This window comes from Cupressus sempervirens, chromosome 11, assembly GCF_028749045.1.
Source record: "Cupressus sempervirens isolate cs-2001-9-10 chromosome 11, ASM2874904v1, whole genome shotgun sequence".
Classification (NCBI taxonomy): Eukaryota; Viridiplantae; Streptophyta; class Pinopsida; order Cupressales; family Cupressaceae; genus Cupressus; species Cupressus sempervirens.
The window spans coordinates 20,174,462-20,195,067 of record NC_143128.1 but is presented as its reverse complement, the minus strand read 5'-3'; the positions used below and the strand labels follow the sequence as shown (position 1 = coordinate 20,195,067).

The following is a 20,606-nucleotide window of genomic DNA, read 5'->3' as shown; positions in this document are numbered from 1 at the left end:
AGATGGTACCTTGATGCAACTTTCAGTATCACCATATCTTCCACAAAGGACTCAAATCAACCAAGACCAACTCAGCACTGATGTATTGTCACAAAATTACATAAAAATGTATGTTGTAGGTCTGTAGTATACTTTTCAGACTTTCCCAACAACTTGCAGATAGTTTGTTGTATGATTCTGAGCATGTATCATGACTGTAACAACATTCTTAATTTCACGATTCTTATTGTAATGTTGTCAAATACTACAGAGGATCCCAAATAGTAGGAATTAACTACAAAACAATAATAAACATGTCAGGGTGAACTTGGAAGGAGGGGACCACTTTAAAATCAAAATTGAAAGAGTTTTGTAAAAGATTTTTTTAAAGTGCTGACATTGCCTATCTAAATAAGGATGCCCATTCATCTTAGGGACTTCCAAAGTGCCCCCAACTGTCACCGGTTTATATGGGCATCCCCAATTTTTATTTTGAGTCCTCAAGTTTATGACAAGAAAAGGGGATGGGTGGGGATGTCCCTAGCCATTCCCAAGTTCCCAAAATGTTTCCGATATGGGGACTTTTTTTTAGGCCGAGGATGCAATCCCTGGGTAACATTGGTTCTAATGGTTACCTGACATGTTCATATCTCACGCTGTGGAGCTCTATGTTATAGAGCGCTTCCTCCATGATAACATCCACTCTACACCTAGGATCAACCATCACATCCCTTATGGTATTTATGTTGATTTGTGCACGGATGTACAAGGGAGAAGGTTCTCCGTAGTAGAGGGTGTCTAGAGCTATAAATGATATGGCCATGCTATGTGTCCTTTGAGGGGGCAAGATTAGAGTGATGGTTACCATAATGATGATAGGATAACCATCATTCAACAAATGGGGAGAAGATGATGTGCATAAGGTTTGTATCATGTTCACCAAATTGTGGAGAAGGGAATTTACCACCCTCGAAATTGATGAAATCCCAAGGAGATTGACCTTGTACCGCCTCATTAAACTAGTGATCAAGTGACCTAGGGTTATCAAGGAAATTAACTAACTAGATTAATATAAAAGTTAAATGAATGCAAGAAAAACTAAAGAAACAAAAATAACTCTAAGCTACAAACATATACAAATATTTAGATTACATAAACTGAAAAAGAAAACAAGCAAGACTAACAGGCAGACTCTATTAGCTCACTCTCTTGGATGCCTGTGTGAGTCTACGACTACAATACTATTGTAGGATGTTAATGTTGTGCACGCGCATCCTATATAAATAGCATACAGAGTCCCATTCCAGAAGGGTACGAGATAGACAAGTAGCTATACAGGAATATAACTAAACTTGCTTCGAGTAGTGGAAAGTACAAATTAACTAGAAAGCAGCTATTCTAAAACAAAGAGATAAAAACGAATTCCTTACAAACTGTTCTGAAGACAACTCTTGATGCATCACCTCGATCTGCCCCACGATCCTTAACATATGACGACAAGAAAAATGTCGGGGCTCCTAATTTAGAGGCTTGCCAAAGTCAAACCCTCGTCTTGGTGTTTCCACCTTCATGGATAACCAATATACTGATGTGCTTACCTTAATAAATTAATAATAGTGAGTGAGTGCAAGATGAGAGATGAATTACCTTCGAAGTTTTGATTTCACTGGAATGAAGTTGAGAATACCTTGTATGCAATGGAAGTGATAGAATGGAAACACAAGATGGCCAAAGAGTTGGAGTGAAAGTGAGCTGGGAAAATGGAGCCCAAAATGAAGTTTTAAGCATCTTGGATGATTCTTGATGTCGGTGGATAGTGGGAAGAGGCGCTACAGTGGTAGGAACAACAGGTAGGCCACTTGTACATTTGCAGATTTTTGAGGAATGAGTGTATGCTGCATTGACGTCTCCACAACATGTGCAATCTGAGTCAAACAGGCATTGTGGTCAAGAATCCAAACAAGGGTAATGACAAGGCAGATGGGGGGATGTGGAAGCTCATGTGGAATTTCGGTTTTTGGCGAAAGTGGAGGCATCGTGAAATGAAGAATTCCACAAGGTGTAATTTATGGCACAAGTATAAAACCAGATCTATTTCTGGACCTTGACTCCCCAATTCAGGATCTTTTTGTCCCCCAAAACTAGAAGACTCAATGCAGGTGAGTGGAAGATCCTCTTGACTGATGGCTTAACTGTCACCTTGCCTTGCTCCACAAATTGAACATAAGCCAAATGTTGTACAACTTTGCTCCTAGTATCTGTGTGATAAGATAGAATATTGATTTGCTTTGGAGGAATTTGCTTAACATTGGTTCTCTTCAGAGGAAGCATCCCCCCATGAGAAGTCAGGGTCTTCTTAGGCTGCTTTTTGTGCAGCAACTATACAAAATGAAGGATTTTTGTATCTTGATTATTTTGGTATCTGTGACCCTCCTATAGAAGGCTGCCGTGCAGTCAGACAAGTATGAATTGCCCAAGGTGACACCACATGCACCTAGAGTAGTAACATCAAACAATGTTTAGTCAACAATGTTCCAACTCGAAATCTCAACTTGAATTGGTTGCTTAGTAGCATAGCAATAATGTCTCTGATCTGATTCAATTCAATTTATAAGGTTTGGGGTGTTGAACAATTTTAACCTTTTAGAGCCTAACTTGTCCACTAAAATATTGTGAAATGAAGTTAGCTTGAGACCATGAATCAAACAAAACATCAACCTTAAACACCATTTAAACTTACCTCTAAGCAGGCGATCCTTTTTCTGGTTCGGATTCAGATTTGGATCCAGATTTGGGCTCGGGGATTCAGCAAATATTTTTTTGGGCCGGATCCCAGTCCTGTGGTGATTCCAGATTCCATTCTGGAGTCCTGCCAAGATCCAAGCAGAGTTTGGGAGTTATTTGGATCCGGATCACACTGGAACCAGGATCAGGGACTTTTCAGAGGGATCCGGTATCTCAGTTTCACCTTAACTTAAACTAACACTTGTATTCCTAACTTGTCAATCCTTCAGTTGCAAGAAAACTTAGAATACCCATTACAAGGCATAGTTAGGTGTATAAATTAGGCCTTAAAATTGTTTGTCTGATCCTCCTTACCATGTTTGAAAGAATACTTTTCTAGATTTAGTTTTGACCATGAAGATTCTATGTGATTTTTCCCATGATCATATTGTGTAAAATTTCTTTTTACTGACAGTGAAACTCATACATACCTTTTAAAATAGTTTTAGATTTATTCCAAATTCATTTATGAAATATGTGGGTTACATAATGTAAACAATCTTGGATCTGATCTAGAGAAAAACTAAGTACAGTAGTTAGTAATCTATGAATAATATCCTATCCTTGAATGTAAGACGAAGTATGAAGACAATGTCTGATCTCAGAATCCCAGAATGCAGAGACTGTGAATAATCTGATGACTGTAGGTATCTAGAATGCCTTGGTTATTAGTTCGTTGATTAGAACAGTCATATCATCATATATATTCTCAAGGAGATATCATGGAAGGGTGTGACTTTCCCGTGGTAACTGCCACTGGAGTCACAACCTCTCATGAGATTGTGACTTTCCTTGACCAATATAAATTCTAATAAAACACTTATTTGCCTTTACCAATCCATGTTAGAATATATTAATATTTAATATGGTTTGACTTATAATGACATTTAATCTCTCTCTCTCTCACACACACACACACACACATATATTTGAATATGTTATTAGATCAATATCACAATAATATATATATGTTCATAACCATAATAAATACAGATGCTTCAATCTGAATGAAGCTATATTCTTAACACTCCCTCTTAGTGAAAAGAGGATTGAATATATCCAAGGCACTTGTATCAGTTTGAGGAAATGAATTTCATTCATTTTCACTGTTTATGACACAACCATTATCACTATTCTTGGTGATAACATAGTTTCAAAATATTAACATAATTCGGGATTTCAACCCAAATGTAGACAGTCTAGATACATCCGTCATCATATGTTTTAACCAATTTATAGACACATGACAACAAGTCAACCTATTGATAAGATCGTCATCTTACAATGGTGACCTTAACCGCAAGAAGGATTGTCATCTTTCTTCGCACACTCCATCCACAATATTGCAATACTGATTTTATTATATATTCAATAAAAGTTTACATAATATTGGATTATAGTTTAGATAATCCAAGTTTATTCCTGAAATACTTAAATTTCAACTTAGCAAGAGGGTTGGTGAAGATATCAGCCTTTTGTTCATCAGTACTGATGTACCTTAGCTTGATAACATTTCTTTCCACCATATCCCTTATATAATGGTAAGGAATTTCTATATGTTTGGACTTGTTATGAAACATTGGGTTAATTGATAATTTAATACAACTTTGATTGTCACAGTGAATTGTAGTGGATTCAAATGGTTCTCCAAATAGTCCATATAAAAGTTTCCTTAACCATACTGCTTCCCCTGCTTCTGTGGGGGCTGCCATATATTCTGCTTTCGTTGAGCTCTGAGCAACTGCTGACTGTTTTCTACTAAACCAATATATCATAGTTGATCCAATGCTAAAGCAACATCCGGTAGTACTCTTCCGATCAATAGAATTACTTGCCCAGTCTGAATCAATATACCCTTGAAGTTGTAGTTCAGAATTTTCATATTTCAGCCCTAGTCCAATTGTTCCTCGAAGATACCTTAGAATATGTTTTGCTGCCATAAGATGGATCTTCTTGGGTTCACACATGAAGTGACTTAACACATTGTTGCAAAGTAGATATCTGGTCAAGTGTTCACCAAGTATATAAGAGATCCAACAATTTGTCGATAGTGAGTAGGATCTACTGGTTCTAAATCTACTGCTTCAATTTTAAGTTTATGAAGATTAGATTCCATTGGAGTAGATAAGGGTTTATAGTCCATCATTCCAAATCTGGTTAGTAAATCTCTAGTCTGCTTTTCTTGATTTAGGAAGATGTAATTTTCCTTTTGTTGTACTTTTAGGCCCACAAAATATTGTAGAAGACCTAGATCCTTCATTTCAAATTCTGCTATAAGATCCTATTTGCATTTGTCTATAAGATGATCTGCACCTGTTATCAACAAATCATCAACATAAAGAATGAGTATCAACATGTAGTCATTAAATATTTTGAAATATATATTTGGATTAGCTTCATTTTTTGAATATCCCAATTTGAGAAGATAGTTGTCTATCCACTCATTGTTGTGAGGTGGAGCGTAATTAGACTTGGAGGTTTATTCGACGCAGTTTTCTCACTATATTATTTCTACGGGGGTTTGGGGGCAGCACCCTTGCGGGGTCTTAGGGCAGCGCCCTAGGTGTGCTCTTTGTTGCAGTACAAGGTGGGGTCGAGGGGCAATGCCCCCACGAGGGTCCCGAAGCCAAAAATGACCTTATATTGTAAAAGGCGTCAACTACTATTTTTCTATTATTCTAGCCCTAATTTTGTAAGCAGCAAAAAAGCTTGTATTAAAAGGCTTAGGGTTAGGGACTTTAATAATGTGTGATGCGAAAATTGGTTCTTGCGACAATATTGAGCTGTAAGGGATTACGGATTGTAATTAGGTTGTAATCACTGGATAATAATAATAATATTGGACTTACTGTTGGTGGACGTAGCCTAGGGATTAGGTGAACTGCGTTAAATCTTGGTGTCTTGTGTTCTCTTATGTGCGATCTATTGTTTTCTGATATTGGTTATATTTGCATGTAACTGTTATTTTTGTCTGAGGTTAATCCTAACACTTATACCAAGCCCTGGGAGCTTGTTTCAACTCGTAGAATGCTTTCTTCAGTTTACATACATATAGTTTCTGGTCATGTGTCATGAATCCTTCAAGTTGTTCTATGTAAACTTCTTCTTCAATAATGCCATTCAAGAAGGTTGTCTTTACATCCATTTGATGTATTTTCCAACCTCTGGATGTAACAATAGCAATTATCATCCGTACCAAAGTGTATCGTGTGACAGGGGCAAATATTTCTTCTTAATGAATTCTAGCCTTTTGAGAAAAAACCCTTGCAACAAATCTTGCTTTATGTTTTTCAATACTTCCATTTGGTGCATACTTGATCTTAAACAACCATTTAGAAGATACCACAGATTTGTCTTTAAGTCTAGGAACAATATCCCAGACATCTTTCTTTAGAATGGATTGATATTCCTCTACCATTGCATCTTTCCATGCTTGACCTTTTAAGGCCTCCTTGACATTAGTTGGTTCTGTTTTAGTGAGTTCTGTGACTGAGGCAACATAGCATTTGGTGCATACTTGATCTTAAACAACCATTTAGAAGATACCACAGATTTGTCTTTAAGTCTAGCAACAATATCCCAGACATCATTCTTTAGAATGGATTGATATTCCTCTACCATTGCATCTTTCCATGCTTGACCTTTTAAGGCCTCCTCGACATTAGTTGGTTTTGTTTTAGTGAGTTTTGTTACTAAGGCAACATAGCATTTTTGATTTCTAGTTTTCTTATTTTCTCTAGAAACTTCATCGGGTTCTACATTGTTCTCTTCAATCATTTTTCTTGCCCATAGTGGTCTTTTCTTGTGATTTGAAACTTCATCATTTTCAGTGTTGGAAGGAAGTAAGTCTCTGTCTTTTGGGAGATTCTCCCTTAGATCTTCGGATGAATTATCTTCTATAGTGTTCTCCTGCTTATTCTCAGTATTGTACTCATCTTCTATGATAAACTCCCTCTAATTTTCAATTTCCTCGTCTTCTTTGTTTAAAGATGTTTTGAAAGCAATCTCTTCATCAAATTGAACATCCCTGCTGATTTCAACAAACTTTTGCCCTGAAATGTATACTCTGAATCCCTTCGTTGTTTCATTGTAGCCAACAAATATGCCTTCCATCCGGAAGGTTCTAGTTTTGACCTTTTCTCTTTAGGGATGTGAACGTAGACAAGACAATCGAAAATCCTTAGATGACTAAGATTTGGTTTGATTCTTGAGAAAGCTTCTTCGGGAGTTATATTTTCTAGCATTGCATGAAGACTTCTGTTTTGAATGTAGACAACAGTATTTTCTGCTTCAGCCCAGAAAGACATAGATAGATTTTGATCATGAATCATGGCTTTTGCTGCTTCTATAATACTCCTAATTTTTCTTTTTGCAACCCCATTTTGTTGTGGATTATACAACATTGTAGTCTCCCTCTTAATCCCAACGAAATGCAGAGTTCTTTGAAAATGTAAGATGTGTATTCACCTCCATTATTAGATCTAAATGTTTTTATTTTCGTTCTACTCACCCGATTGCGGCACCTTACTTCCAGTTCTATTCAGAGATGGGCCCGGACCTCCGGCCACTCAGGGCCTTATCCTTCTGTGAAGGACTTCTTTTTTCCGAGAAAGGATTTCTAGTCCTTCTCTTTTGTGTTGCTTTTTTTTTTCTTTCTTTGTTTTCCTGTTCGCTCTTTTTCGGACACCGTTTGGTGCTTCCTCTGGGTTGCTCTTCTTCCTGGTTGTATCTTTCAGTCCCTTAGACCCTTGTTGGTCTCTTGTTGGACATTAATATCATTATCTTATCTTATCTTATCTTATCTAGTGTGATATTTCACAAGAGCTTTGAACTCATTGAATTTTTGTAAAACTTCATTGGATTCTTTAAGTTTTAGAAAATATATCCAAGTTTACCTGGAGTAGTCATCAATGAAGATTACATAGTACAATAATCTCCCTAGAGAGGGGTGTTGACATGGTTCCACATAAATCAGTGTGAATAAGTTCTAGTGTGATTTTAGACTTGTGTTTGCTTAAGGGAAAATATCCTTTCTTATTTTTTCCTAAGGCACACCCTTTCTTAATTTTTCTTATTACTAATTTGATCAGATTTGAGGTTAGGTAGACTTGTGATTTTCCCTATGGTGCGAAGAGCACTAAAGCCAAGGTACATAATCTTCTATGCCAAAGTTCATTAGAATTATGAACTTCATGATTTAGAGCTTGTTGTATTGCTTTAAGGTTCAATTTGTACAAGCTTCCATCTCTTGATCCTATATTGATGGCCTTCTTTATGTTGGAGGCCATGGTAATACTTTATCCTCATTGAAGGTGACTCGATATCCTTGATGAGCTAGACCCGAAATGGAAATTAGGTTTCTTTTTATTCTTGGTACAAATAACACCTCTTTTAATAGCAGAGTTTCTCCAATATGTATTTGTAAAGAGCAGGTCCCAATTCCTTTTATAGGATAAGTAGAGTCCTCTCCAATTGTGACTTCTTTTGTGCCATACTTCTCAAATGTTTCAAACTGACTTCTAAATCTAGTTACATGTCTTGATGCTCCACTATCTATTTCCAAGTATTATTGCTTGTGTTTAATTCACTTGATAAAGCTAGAAAGAATAAAGGATTTTCAACATCAAGAGATTCGGATATGTTTGCTTGATTTTTCTTTCTTTCAGGGCAGAATCTTCAAATGTGACCAAGTTTATCACATCGATAGCATTGAACTTTGGATAGATCCCTTTCCTTTTGATGTTTAGGATTATTATCTCTTTTTGGTTTGAACTAACTCTTCTTCCCTTTGCATTTGTTGTTGGTATGAAGGGCTTGAATCTCCCCTTACTGATTTTTGTAGATTCCTTTAGAGATTAATTGAGATTCCTCTTGAATGCACTCATTCTTGAGTTGATCAAATTTAGGAAGGGAAGGACGACTTACACATTGAATGAAGGATTCCTATGGTATAGGTAAGCCTCTTAGAGCAATTAGTGTAAGTTCTTCACCATCTGTGTTGTTTCCAATGGTGGCAAGTTGATTGCTTATTTCAGAGATTCTTAAGAAGTAAGTTGTCCTTGATTCTCCATTATTTATTTTTATATTCAGAAGCTGATGTTTTAATGTCAGTTTTCTGCTAGCATTGTTTACTTCAAATGTATCTTTTATAGTCTTAAATACAACCTATTCAACAAGGAGAACATTGAGAAGTTTGGTGGGATCATCATAAGCCTACACAAAAAGCGAACCGAATTAACAAAGTTAGTGTAGCGGGAAAAGTGTGCCTCGTGGACTTTAAAATCTCATCTATCTATTTATCTTAAAGGGAAAGTAAAATTTTTAGCATTTTAATTGAGGGATTGAGACTTTCAATTTCTGATTAGTTGGAAATGTTGATTGTAATGTTTATTCAACGGAGACGAAGATCAACAAAATATATCAAGATTTATAATAAGAGGTTAAATTTAGATAGAAATTTAGAATTAGCTTAAACTAAAAGTCATAAAGAATCATCCATCCTTTCACTTGTCATGGGGATATATGTTGATTGTAAGGTTTATTCAACGCTGTTTTCAAACTTGATATGGAAGGAAGTATATGATCCCTGACAACATCAATTATAATTTTCTTAGCCTTATTGTTCCGTCTTTTCCAAGCAGGTTTTTCTGATTCTTCTTCAGGCATTTTTATATCTTTTTCTATGAAGGACCCCAGTTCAAGTTCTTCAGGTAATGCTATTATTTGGATTTTCCAGGAAGGAAAGTTTACCGCCCCTTCCAATCTGTCTTCTTATTTGATTCTGTTCACCATTTTGAATGAAGCAAAAAAATTTGTCTTGTACAAGGAAGGAGTAATGTAAGTTTGTCTTTAGAATTTTCCTCTAGTTAGGCTCTGATACCATGTAAACAATCTTGGATCTGATCTAGAGAATAGCTAAGTACAGTAGTATTATTAATCTATGAATAATATCCTATCCTTGAATGTAAGATGAAGTATGAAGACAATGTCTGATCTCAGAATTCCAGAATGCAGACTGTCCAAATAATCTGATGACTGTAGGTATCTAGAATGCCTTGGTTATTAATTCGTTGATTAGAACAGTCACCTGATATCATCATATGTATTTTCAAGGAGAGTCACGATATCATGGGAGGCTGCGTTGCCACGGGAGTCACAACCTCTCATGAGATTGTGACCTTCCATGACCAATATAAATTCTAATAAAATACTTATTTGCCTTTACCATCCATGTTAGAATATATTAATATTTAATATGGTTTGACTTATAATGACATTTAATAACATGAATAAATATGTAGAATTAAATAATAGTATGTACAATAATATATACAAGTATATATATGTATATCACAATTCTATATATATATGTTATTAGATCAATATCACAATTATATATATATGTTCATAACCATAATAAATACAGATGCTTCAATCCAAATGAAGCTATATTCTTAACACAGAATACATTTATTATTATTTTGAATTTCTAAATATTGGTAAATTAATGTTGTGAAATCAAAAAACATGAAAAAATTAGAAGTAGAAAAATATTTACAACTTCTATTTAACAATAGTAAAACAAGTTAAATTAAAACAAGATGAAAAAATCAAATTTGAAATAATAATATTTTTTTTTTTGCCAGAATGGGTAGAGTAACTCTATTTTTCCATGTCTTCCTATCAAACAAAGTCTGCATAAGGATGTTATACTCCATCTTGATTATTCTCCAGTATCAATAAGGTAAACCACCATTCCAAATTGTGTTATAAGTTCAAAACCTATCCATACCTTCATCAAGAAGAAGAGAGCTTGAAGTCCTTATCTATGTCAAAAGGCTCATATGAAGATCTGTTAGAAGAATATCTTTCCATGAGAGAAAGATCTAAGTCGAGCCTTGTTTTGGGCTTGATCAAGTTGGTTAGAGTAAGCATTAAGTTCTCATGCTTGGATAATACAGTCTAGTGCTAGGTCTCCAGTAATCTTCTTAAAGCTATGTCTCTGAAAATTGCCAGAGGCAAATCTCACACAATACACTGCACCATACTCCTACCTTTTTTGTGTTGCACTGTCATGTATTATCCTTTTTGCTGAGTGTGGCAATAGCCAATACATGTGAACATTCAACAAGTAACATATAGTTCTATTTTTTTTGTCATATGTTTATACATCATTTCTCACTGACCAGGAAATTTTTTTATTGGCACAAGGCCCCAGTCCTCATATCTGTGCTCTATTTTCTGGTATGTTTGTGCGCATGTGTGTGTACCCATACATCCTGATTTTCAATGGTGTATCCAACCTTGTAATTATTCCCATACCCTACATCTTCACAGGGTTGATTTTGCTGCTTAGTAGTAGCAATTAGTTTAGATTATGCTGAAGATGTTTTAGTCTTCTTGAGTTATAATTGCTTTAAGATTTATTATTTATATGCATCATTTTACTAGGTGAAGGTTTTTTTATTCAATACCAGGCATTTTTTGCATCTTATGCTTTTTGCTTGTCCCCTTTTTCTAATCTTTATTATTATATTTATGACCAGAATGTAGAGCTGGCTGATTAATAATTTAGTTGTATTATTCAATTTTTCTATATCTCTTTGAATGCTTTATTTAGTTACATTTTATTTAGATGCATCATTTTATAACCACAATTTTCTTGTGGTATCTCTGGAATGTGTTCTGCATAGTTCTGGTTGGGGGGGTATCATGTTAACTATTAACGAGGATGATGGGGCTTTGCTAATGAGCAAGGTTGATTTGCACTTGGAATGCCTGGTGGACAAAAACCTAGCAGTGCTGAACCCTGAAATGGGTTTCACCATTGTGCTGGTGGGAGTACCTGAACTAAATGGCGGGGTGGCCACGTCTGTCCGAGAAGGGGTTCATCTCTTGGAACTTTGGTCGAATGAAAAATCTACCTTTGGTGTTGGAGCCGAGGTCTGGAGGTCAGTCCTAGTGGAGCATGTTGGGTTTGTAATGCCCTGCCTAGACGAAAACCAAGCAGTGGTGAACTCCTATAGGCATTCTTGCATTGTGATGCTGGGTGTGTACTTGAACCAAATGACAGGGTGGTCATGACTCATGCATTCATTAGAGTTTCACTAGCTGGCACTTTGGTGGGATGAAAACATCACCCTTAACACTGGTGGACACTATTCACTATTAGTAGGGGCTTTTGGTATAGTGACTATAGAATCTAATAAATGGCAGGACTAGAACAGAACCCGTTTAACAAGGAATAATTTTGAATTGAAGGAGTAGTACAGAAAATATAAAAATAATGTCATTTACATGCCTTTACTTTATAATTTGTACGAATAAATAAGTAGTTCATGCATTTATTTTTTCATTTATTGTTGTAGCCGCTTAAAGAGGAATAACATGAGTTTTGCTGCAGAGAATTGCTGGTATGTTCGGATTGTTTTCTAGCTACACAATGAGAATCATTGAAGGCATCAAAACATCTTTATGTACTAGTTAAAAGAGATTAGTGTATGCATGTTTGACTCTTTCTATTAGAAATGCTGCTTATATATCAGCCATCTTTCATCTAAGAAGGTGAAGAATTAATGAGGGCTGTTTCTATGCTGTCAAAATTTTCAAGCACCCGGTTTTTAACTGACCTGTTTTGAGGGTATTAACCTTCGTCTCCGTGGTAAATAAATTTGTTTTGATCTTTCAACTTGCCATTAGGCCCCAAAAGTGACGGACAGTTCATCTTAATTGTTGATTGGGTCTTACAAATGCCCTTATTTTGTTGGTGTATGGTTATTTGATTAAGTAGCTTACCCTGATGCTCATTTGTGCTTTATCTGTGAATAGAGTGGAAATGAAGATGATGAATGTGAACCTGAGTACACTCCAGCTGGTCGAGCATTGAAAAATAAATTGTAAGTTTCAAGTCTTCAAATTTTCAAGACATTTTTATTTGTTTTGGAAAGCTGTATTTTTTAATGGAAATGTTATATATTAGACTTGAGAAGAAATACCACTATACTAATTGGCTGAGTATCATTTCCTATGATATCAACAGAGCAAAGCTTCGAGCTCGGCAGAAAGAACGCATTGCGCAAAGACAGGAGCTAGAAAGTTTCCTATTGAACAATTATGGTTTTAGATCATATCCATCTGTGGGTTTACTTGGTAGATACACTCAACCAGAAGATACACACGCAGGGGACCAACCTGCAGAAACTAAAGTTTCTCAAATGGCCTGTACAGCAGAAGGCAGTGGAGAGAGATCTAGAATATTTATAGAGAGTAATCATTCCCAAGGTATTGATTTGTATCGCAGTCTTCCATTGAAACAGCTCAGAGACATGAATATTACCGTGAATAAAAAAACAGATGCAAGAGGTAAAGATGAAGGAATGTGCAAACAAGAAAGTACAAGCTGTCATCCTCAAGTGGAGCAGTGTGCCACACTGTCATCTGGGTTTCAAGGTCCGAACATACTGAACAGCAGTAAAATGGAAAATCATAATCCAGTTTTGCCGTTTTCTGGAGGGCAGTCATTAGCAGTTGACAAGATCCCATTTCAACCTTACACTTCAGTGGAGTCGGTGCAAATCTCACAGGCAGGTACAGGCTGGAAACAATTTCTTGAAACAGTTCCTGAAAAGACACAAAATTATAACTTCTCGCCAAAGTCAACTGGCAAGAAAGTTTCACATCAAGAGAACGCTGTGAGTGGAAAAGAACACAAAGTTTCAGAATCTCAAGCAAAAACTTCTCAAGGTCTAATTCCCTTTCTTGCACCAGAGATGACATTGAATCCAGTCTTGTCAGGCAGGGAGGGAGATGAAGAGAAAATGCTGTATAAGCATGGAATAGGTGATGTTTCTAATAGCTCACACCATTCTTTGGCAAAATCTGTTGATAGTCAGCAGCAGCATTACAAGAGCCTTGGACAAGAAAGTCGTTCTTTTATTTGGGTAAGTGTTATTCTCTCTGTAATGTTTTTATCTTCCAGTTCTTGTAGGAAACTGATTTTCTCTTACCTTTTTGAATGGATGATACCATAATTGTCCAACACATTCAAAGATACAACTTGAATTTTTTATTACAAATAAATAGAATTATACATAGTACTTTGTGACTGTGTTACCACTGCTATTTAAATAATCTTACTTTGTGATATACAGGCGCCACCCAATGTTCCTGCTAACCAGGTTGTCTCACCATCAGGTTTCCTTTCTGGGAGGGTTCCATATTTACATTCCATTGCAGATGTTAGCAAGTCTGTTCCTCATGGAAAAATTCCTGCACTGCATACTCCTTTAGATGAAAAGCGTCAATCACAACTGCCAACTGTTAAAACCACCACACATAATCATGTGTTTCCAAAATTTTCATCAGCATTGAATATTGAAAACATTTATGATCCATTGCAAGATCTGCCAGCTGTCACTTCAGTAACTAATATAAGGTCACAGCGAAATGACACATTACATAATCATCAACCAGCTGTAACTGGACGCGGAGTAGTGACATCTGCATATGGGCTAACTTCTGGTTATATTTCATATGCCAGAGATATGGGCTCGTCTGCTACTGTTGGTAATAGGCATGCAGATGCTGCTCGAATGAGCTCAGGAATATCTAGCCAGTGGGATGAATATGCAATGCATTCCCACAAAAGATGGGAGACTTTGGAGCCCTGGAGTGAAGATGAATTGGATGCCTTGTGGACTGGAGTACGAAGGCATGGTAGGGGCAATTGGGATGCTATGCTGCGAGATCCTAAACTAAAGTTTTCAAAAACCCGAACTGCGGAAGATCTTGCTGATCGGTGGGAGAGTGAACAAGCAAAAATGTTTGGTGGACCACAACCTCTGAGAAGTATGCGGCAGGAAACTGTTCTAGGCCAAATGGATGGGCCATTCAGAAGTACGGCGGTTGGGAACAAACTCCCCAACTTTAGCATGGACCATGGGGTCTCTTCTAGAGTACAGAGTCACATCCCAGAGAAAGTTCTGGCACATGGTGAATTCTTAGCTACAAGGTCCCCTTGGCTTGATAGCAATGAAGGAAAGAATTGTGCCAAATGGGCACCCTTTAATTTAATGAGTGAGCAAACACCTCCTGTACCACCCTTCAAAGGAGATTTTTCTGCTAGTAAGGCAGGTCTGCTTGGGGAGATGGCTGTTGGAGATGGAGGGGGTGTTGGGAGGATTTCATCTAGGGATCAAGGAAAGCAACTGGCAGATGGAGTGGACAGGTTTTCATTATCTGGGAAGATGCATGTGGAGACTTCTTTTCCAGTGTACCCTGCAACAGGGAAACCTATTTCAGCCTTCCAATCAGGAAAATGCTTAAAAGAATATGATTATGAAGCTAGCAGAAAAGATGAACAAAGGTCCCATTCCAAGCAAAGTGGTAGTAGAAGCAGCTGGAATGTTGAAAATAATCAAGCAAATTGTGAGAGGGAAGCAGCTTGCATGCCAGTGCTACAGAGGGAATTGACTGATCCGATCAAGTATTTGAAATTACCAAGTTATCTGGACAAGTCACTGAATAAGCTGCGTGACCACCAAAACCTTAACTTTGGGGCCTTTTCTGCCGAAACTGGAAATCATGTAGCTGATCATAGACCACAAGATGGATTTGCATCTATTCTTGATCGCAGACATGATAACTGGGGCATGGACAAGAAAAAGTCTAGAGACAGTCTTCGTATGTCACAACGTACCATTTTGAATGAGGAAGAAGGTCCACGTGGCTCCTCTGTCACAAACAGTTTACCTCATTGGTTGAGAGAAGCCTTCAAAATACCCTCTCGTCCAACAGAACCAGCTTTGCCTCCAACAATCACTGCTGTTGCTAATGCAGTAAATTTGCTTTATGGAGATGGAAAACAGATTCTCTCTCCTTTTGTATTTCCTGGACCTCCTCCTTCGCCACCAAAAGATTTCCGTAGAAGACTAAAGAAAAAGAAAAAACATCGGAAGCATGGTCATGGACCTTCCCACATTGTTTCCGGTGAACAGGTGGCTAACAACATACTTCCAAACATAGTCATTACTAGCTCCCACAGCCAGCATACCTCTAGGGTGTTGGTGCCTGGATTGTCGTGGAAGGACTCTAAAGTTGGCCTTCCTTCTATGCAAGTTACTATCCAGTCTAGTTCAGTCACAAATCCCTGTGTAGCAGCTAAATTTCCATTACCTGATTTTTTAAAGCAGTCAAGCTGTTGTATGCCTTTAAGCACTGTATTAGTAAGTGCTGATTCAAAACCAGCATTGCAATTAAGTTATGAAAGTGCTCCAACTTTAAATTCTCGTTTACCATTATCAAACCTTCAGAAGGCTACAATAACAGATCCATCCCCTTCAGGAGTTGCTGATGTACCTCGCATAGAAACCTCTTATTGTGCCCCTGTGTTTGCCTCATCTCGAAATCAGTTACAGAGGCTTTTTGATCTGACTGGAGTCGGTGAAGTTTCAAGTTTAAGTCAGCATATGAAAACATCAACCTTAGAAGGCACTCATTGCTCGACATCAAAAATTTCCAAGAAGATCATGGTAAACGATAATGACAGTATAGGTAGAACTGATAGTGGTGATTCTTCAAGTAAAACACATACAGATCCTTGTAGAGTAAATCAAGATGATGATTTGAGCAATCACAATGAAGTTTCATCAGAAGAGACTATATCTGATGATTGCAGCAGCAGACCTGACTTGTAATGTTATAATGAAATTTATTCTTTTACCTTGATCCTTGAAGGATCTAAATAGAAAGAAGGGTCTAATTCTTGTGCCTCGAGGCTTTCAAAAGCATTGTATATGGGTTCTCTTGGATGCCCGTCCTTCAAGCAAGCTCCTCTTACATGCCTTTGACAATTTTGTAGATGTTATGTTGCTGTAATGTTTATGGGCGCTTTCTTGTTCACATAGCTGCTCGCCATTTTTTAAATTAATGTGCAAGTGTTTGGTTCTTGGTTTGGGATCCCATTAAATGCCACGTAGATTGAAAAATGGTTGAGATTTGGTGGTAGCGAAGAATTGTTGACGCTGAATTCAGGTTTGCCATTTTACACAATTGTAGCTCCCATATCTCAATTTTTTACATTTTTCACAGCAGGTACCACTTTAGGGATGCCAAAGTTAATATTTTATTTTCTAATTGTAAAAAGCAAATATCGCTTGCCTGCTGTAAATATAATCCCTTGACGATCATGGGCATATTGTTTGGAAATAATTGAAGGCATTCCGATGCAAGATGACATGGTAACTGTTCCATAACCCTTTATGAGTTGAGCAAATATCCATCCTTGTTTAAGTCCTGGTTTAAAAGATGGCATGCTGACATTTTTTTTTAACGATTGTTTTATAAACCAAGACGATGTACGATGACCTTGGCAGTGTGTTCAATATTGAGCTTGAGCTTCAAAGCTTGGGCACTAAAATTTGAAATATATTTGACAGTTCTATTAAACACTATGGCTCAATTATGTGTCATTTTTTAACAGAACACTTAAAAACTTGATCAATAGGGTAAGATCATTCACTCAATTATTTTAAGGCCTTTCTTGAAAAGAACCAACTTTACCGATATATGGTAAAGTGGATATGCCGTGCCCTATAGTGAATAGATATTCCAGACACTAGTGTATCAATATTACAGTTAAACTGGAGGAGAGAACTTGAAATAGGAACGCATAAGGGTATCAAACAAACCACATAGTATGTAGAAAACTTTTAAACCCAGGTCTAAAATCCAGCGGGAGGGGTAATAAAGTCTTTCCATCCACTATCTTTACAATCGAAACATCATCTCATAGAGTGACTAATCGAAATGATCAAAATAAGATAAACTCTTGCAAACACCTACATGGCTCTTAAGAAATTATCTATCGTGAATCTAGCCTTGTAAGATTACGTGAATATATTGTGAGATCTTATCTATTAAGCGTGGTCTCTAACGAGGCCTTGTAATGAAAATCCAACATACATGGGCACTTGGGCTTTCCCTAACCTCTATTGTGTTTTGGGTTTTCCATGGACCTTAAATAAACATTGGTCTTTAAAACTACATTCGTACTAAAAACTATCTCTACTCCATTCTGTCGCACTACTTTTGCTCAATTGATTTTGCCTTTCTATAACAATTTTACTTTTGCCTCTTGTGACAACCAATGTTTCTTAACTTTTCATAATTCAGTTACGTATTATTTTCACAATAAATTCACAAAAAAATTTCTATTTGATTTATAATAATCAGTACTTTGAGTTAATTAATAGTAACTAATAGCTGAAGCAAAAATAACAGAAATCAGTAACACAAACAACAACATAGATATACCTAGAAAATTTCGGAGTGAGTAAAAATCTGCAAATATCGAATCTAATATTCAACCTAACAACAAAATTTCTTTTCAAGAATATCATAGAGTTTTCTATAGAATCTTTACATACATATAGCCCAACTATTTTATTTACATTGGAAAAAAAAACCTTATTTTATTTAGCTTGAAACAAAACCTTACCTTTCTTTGGCTTTAAATAATATAAAATCACTCTTGATTTTCCATAACCTCAAAAACTTAGACATATTCTATTAAGGAACAAAAAAAAATTGAAGTTGTTTCGAAATATTGAACACGAGTTGTTTTATAGAAACTACACCTTCATAGCTAAAAATAAATAAAAAATCAATACTCTTGAGTGATGATGTTCTGCACAAAACCCAACTTATCCCTAAAGAACACAAACTTATATTTCACTAAAGCCTTTATCAAAATGCCTGCAATATGTTTGTCTGTGGGAATGCACTAGAGTTTTACTATCCTCTTTGCACACAATTTCTGATGAAGTGGTACTTGATCTCAATGTGGTTGGACTTGTCAAAACACTAGATTCTTAGAAAGTTTGATGCATCTTTGATTTTCATAGTAAATGACTATAAGATCTAGCTTCTAATCAAATAACCACAAATTAGAAGTTTTTGAAGCCAGATAGCCTCATATGTAGCCATGTTGGTTGACATGTAATCAGCCTCTACAAAGATTGTGCAGTTGACTTTTGTTTCCTTTTGTACCAAGAATCAACTTTTGCTCCCAAACTAAAACTGCACCCTGAAGTGCTCTTCCTATCAATCGTGTTGTCTACCCAATCTGCATGAGTAAACCCGCAAGCTTCACTCTATCTTGCTAAACATACTTCAATCCATAATCAATTGTGCCTCAAAGATATCTCCAAACTTGCTTTTCAACTATCTAGTGCACACGTTTAGTTTCCACCATAAACAAATTGAGAGAGTTAACCACAAAAAAAATATCCGGCCCAGTGTTGACTAGATACATAAGAGAGCCTATCAACATTTGTATAAAGTAGGGTCTAGTGCCTTCGACATAGAATCATCATTCTTCTTTCAAGTGGTCACAAGTGGTGTTGAAATGGGCTTCCAGTTCTCAACCCTGAGTCATGCCCTTGTGCTTCAAATCCTTCATATTGTAAATATGTTCCTCAACTTCTCTACAGGGAGTGAGGGATTGAAGAAACAATGCATAGAAAGGTAGGAGAGGTACATGGCATAGACAATATAGAAGAGGGGTGTCATATGGATCCCTTGGAGGATTGTATGGTTGGACACAAAGACAAAAAAGTTGTGAAGCAAATAGAACAAAAGCCAATAGGAGATTTAAAAAGCATCATAAGATGACAAAGACAAGCATAGGTAAGCCGAAGAGAGGAACACTTATTGATTCAAGAAAAACTAAGGCGTTATAGGCGAGACTACTGACAACTGCTACTAAGGAGGACATAGGGCAGAACAAAACAAGATTACAACTGTCAATGTCACATTCAAAAGCGTGGTAGGAAGCGAGTGCCAGACATGATGGGAGAAAGGGGAGGATAATTATGTACTCAAGGAAGCATTAGGAAAGGCAAAGGTAGATAAACTCATTTTTATGCCAATTTTTTATTTAAAGGAGTTTGATCCTATTTTGAGAGCTATGGTTGTTGCATATAACAAGAAAGGATATAAATATGTGATTCAATATTTTCAGTAAGCCCTCACTATTTCATATGCTCCAAAGGAGTTAAACAAATTATTTGGGTTCCCTAACCGAGGGCATGATCCAATAAAAACCCCAACAGAAGTGGCAATGGAGTAAAAGAAAAATTGGAGTGATTTCACAAATCAGGAACGAGACAACATTCTTAGCAAGAATAATAGTAGGGGTTTGAACAAAACATTTAAAGCTAATGTAGAGTGGAGTCAAGAACGAATGGGCAATTGAAATATGGAAGACCAAACATACCATACCTATAGTGATGGAGTAGTCACCCCTCATATAGGAACTTGTTTAGATGGAGGAGGTATTTAGGGGAACATTCCTAGAACTTCAACAGGAAAGGGAGTTGAAGAAGAAGAATGAACAAAAGAATGGAAAATGGAGAAAGTAGCTCGCATAGAGAAATTGACATCAACAGAAAAGGACATGATGGAAGCCTTGCAACTACAAGGAATTCGAGCTAAGAAAATGGTTGGAATGCAATCTACAGCTTCTTCTTTGGCAACATGCATCCAATTCAGGGACATCCTCCCATCCTACATCTTGAAATTTAGTTTTCTTTGGTTTATTGTTAGCTACTAGTTTGGAAGATGGGGTGTAATAAAATAACGTAATTAAAGATAGATAGTAATGGGTTTGGGTAGTTAGGTAGTGCGGAGATGTGTCAGTTGGTCTCCCTAACCAACCAAGCACTATTTAAAAACATTGGAACATGAATAATGTAATTGTTGTTTTTAGTAATCAATAAAGAATACTATTTTCTGTTGCAATTATTTGGCATGCTTAGTATTGGTAATGGTTTCCTATGTTAATA

The 20,606-nt window shown here is 36.6% G+C and overlaps 1 protein-coding gene across 2 annotated transcripts in view; it reads left to right on the top strand.

Moving 5' to 3' along the window:
* Window positions 1-16,662, top strand: part of LOC149528034 (protein CHROMATIN REMODELING 4-like) — a 115,448-nt gene extending 98,786 nt beyond the window's left edge. For both annotated transcript variants that reach the window (XM_089809281.1, XM_089809282.1), the window contains 3 exons: window positions 12,592-12,659; window positions 12,803-13,703; window positions 13,914-16,662. In XM_089809281.1, the coding sequence (XP_089665407.1) occupies window positions 12,592-12,659; window positions 12,803-13,703; window positions 13,914-16,457 (3,513 nt within the window). In that variant the 3' untranslated portion in view covers window positions 16,458-16,662. The remainder of the gene's footprint in view (window positions 1-12,591; window positions 12,660-12,802; window positions 13,704-13,913) is intronic.
* The last annotated feature ends 3,944 nt before the right edge of the window (window positions 16,663-20,606 follow it).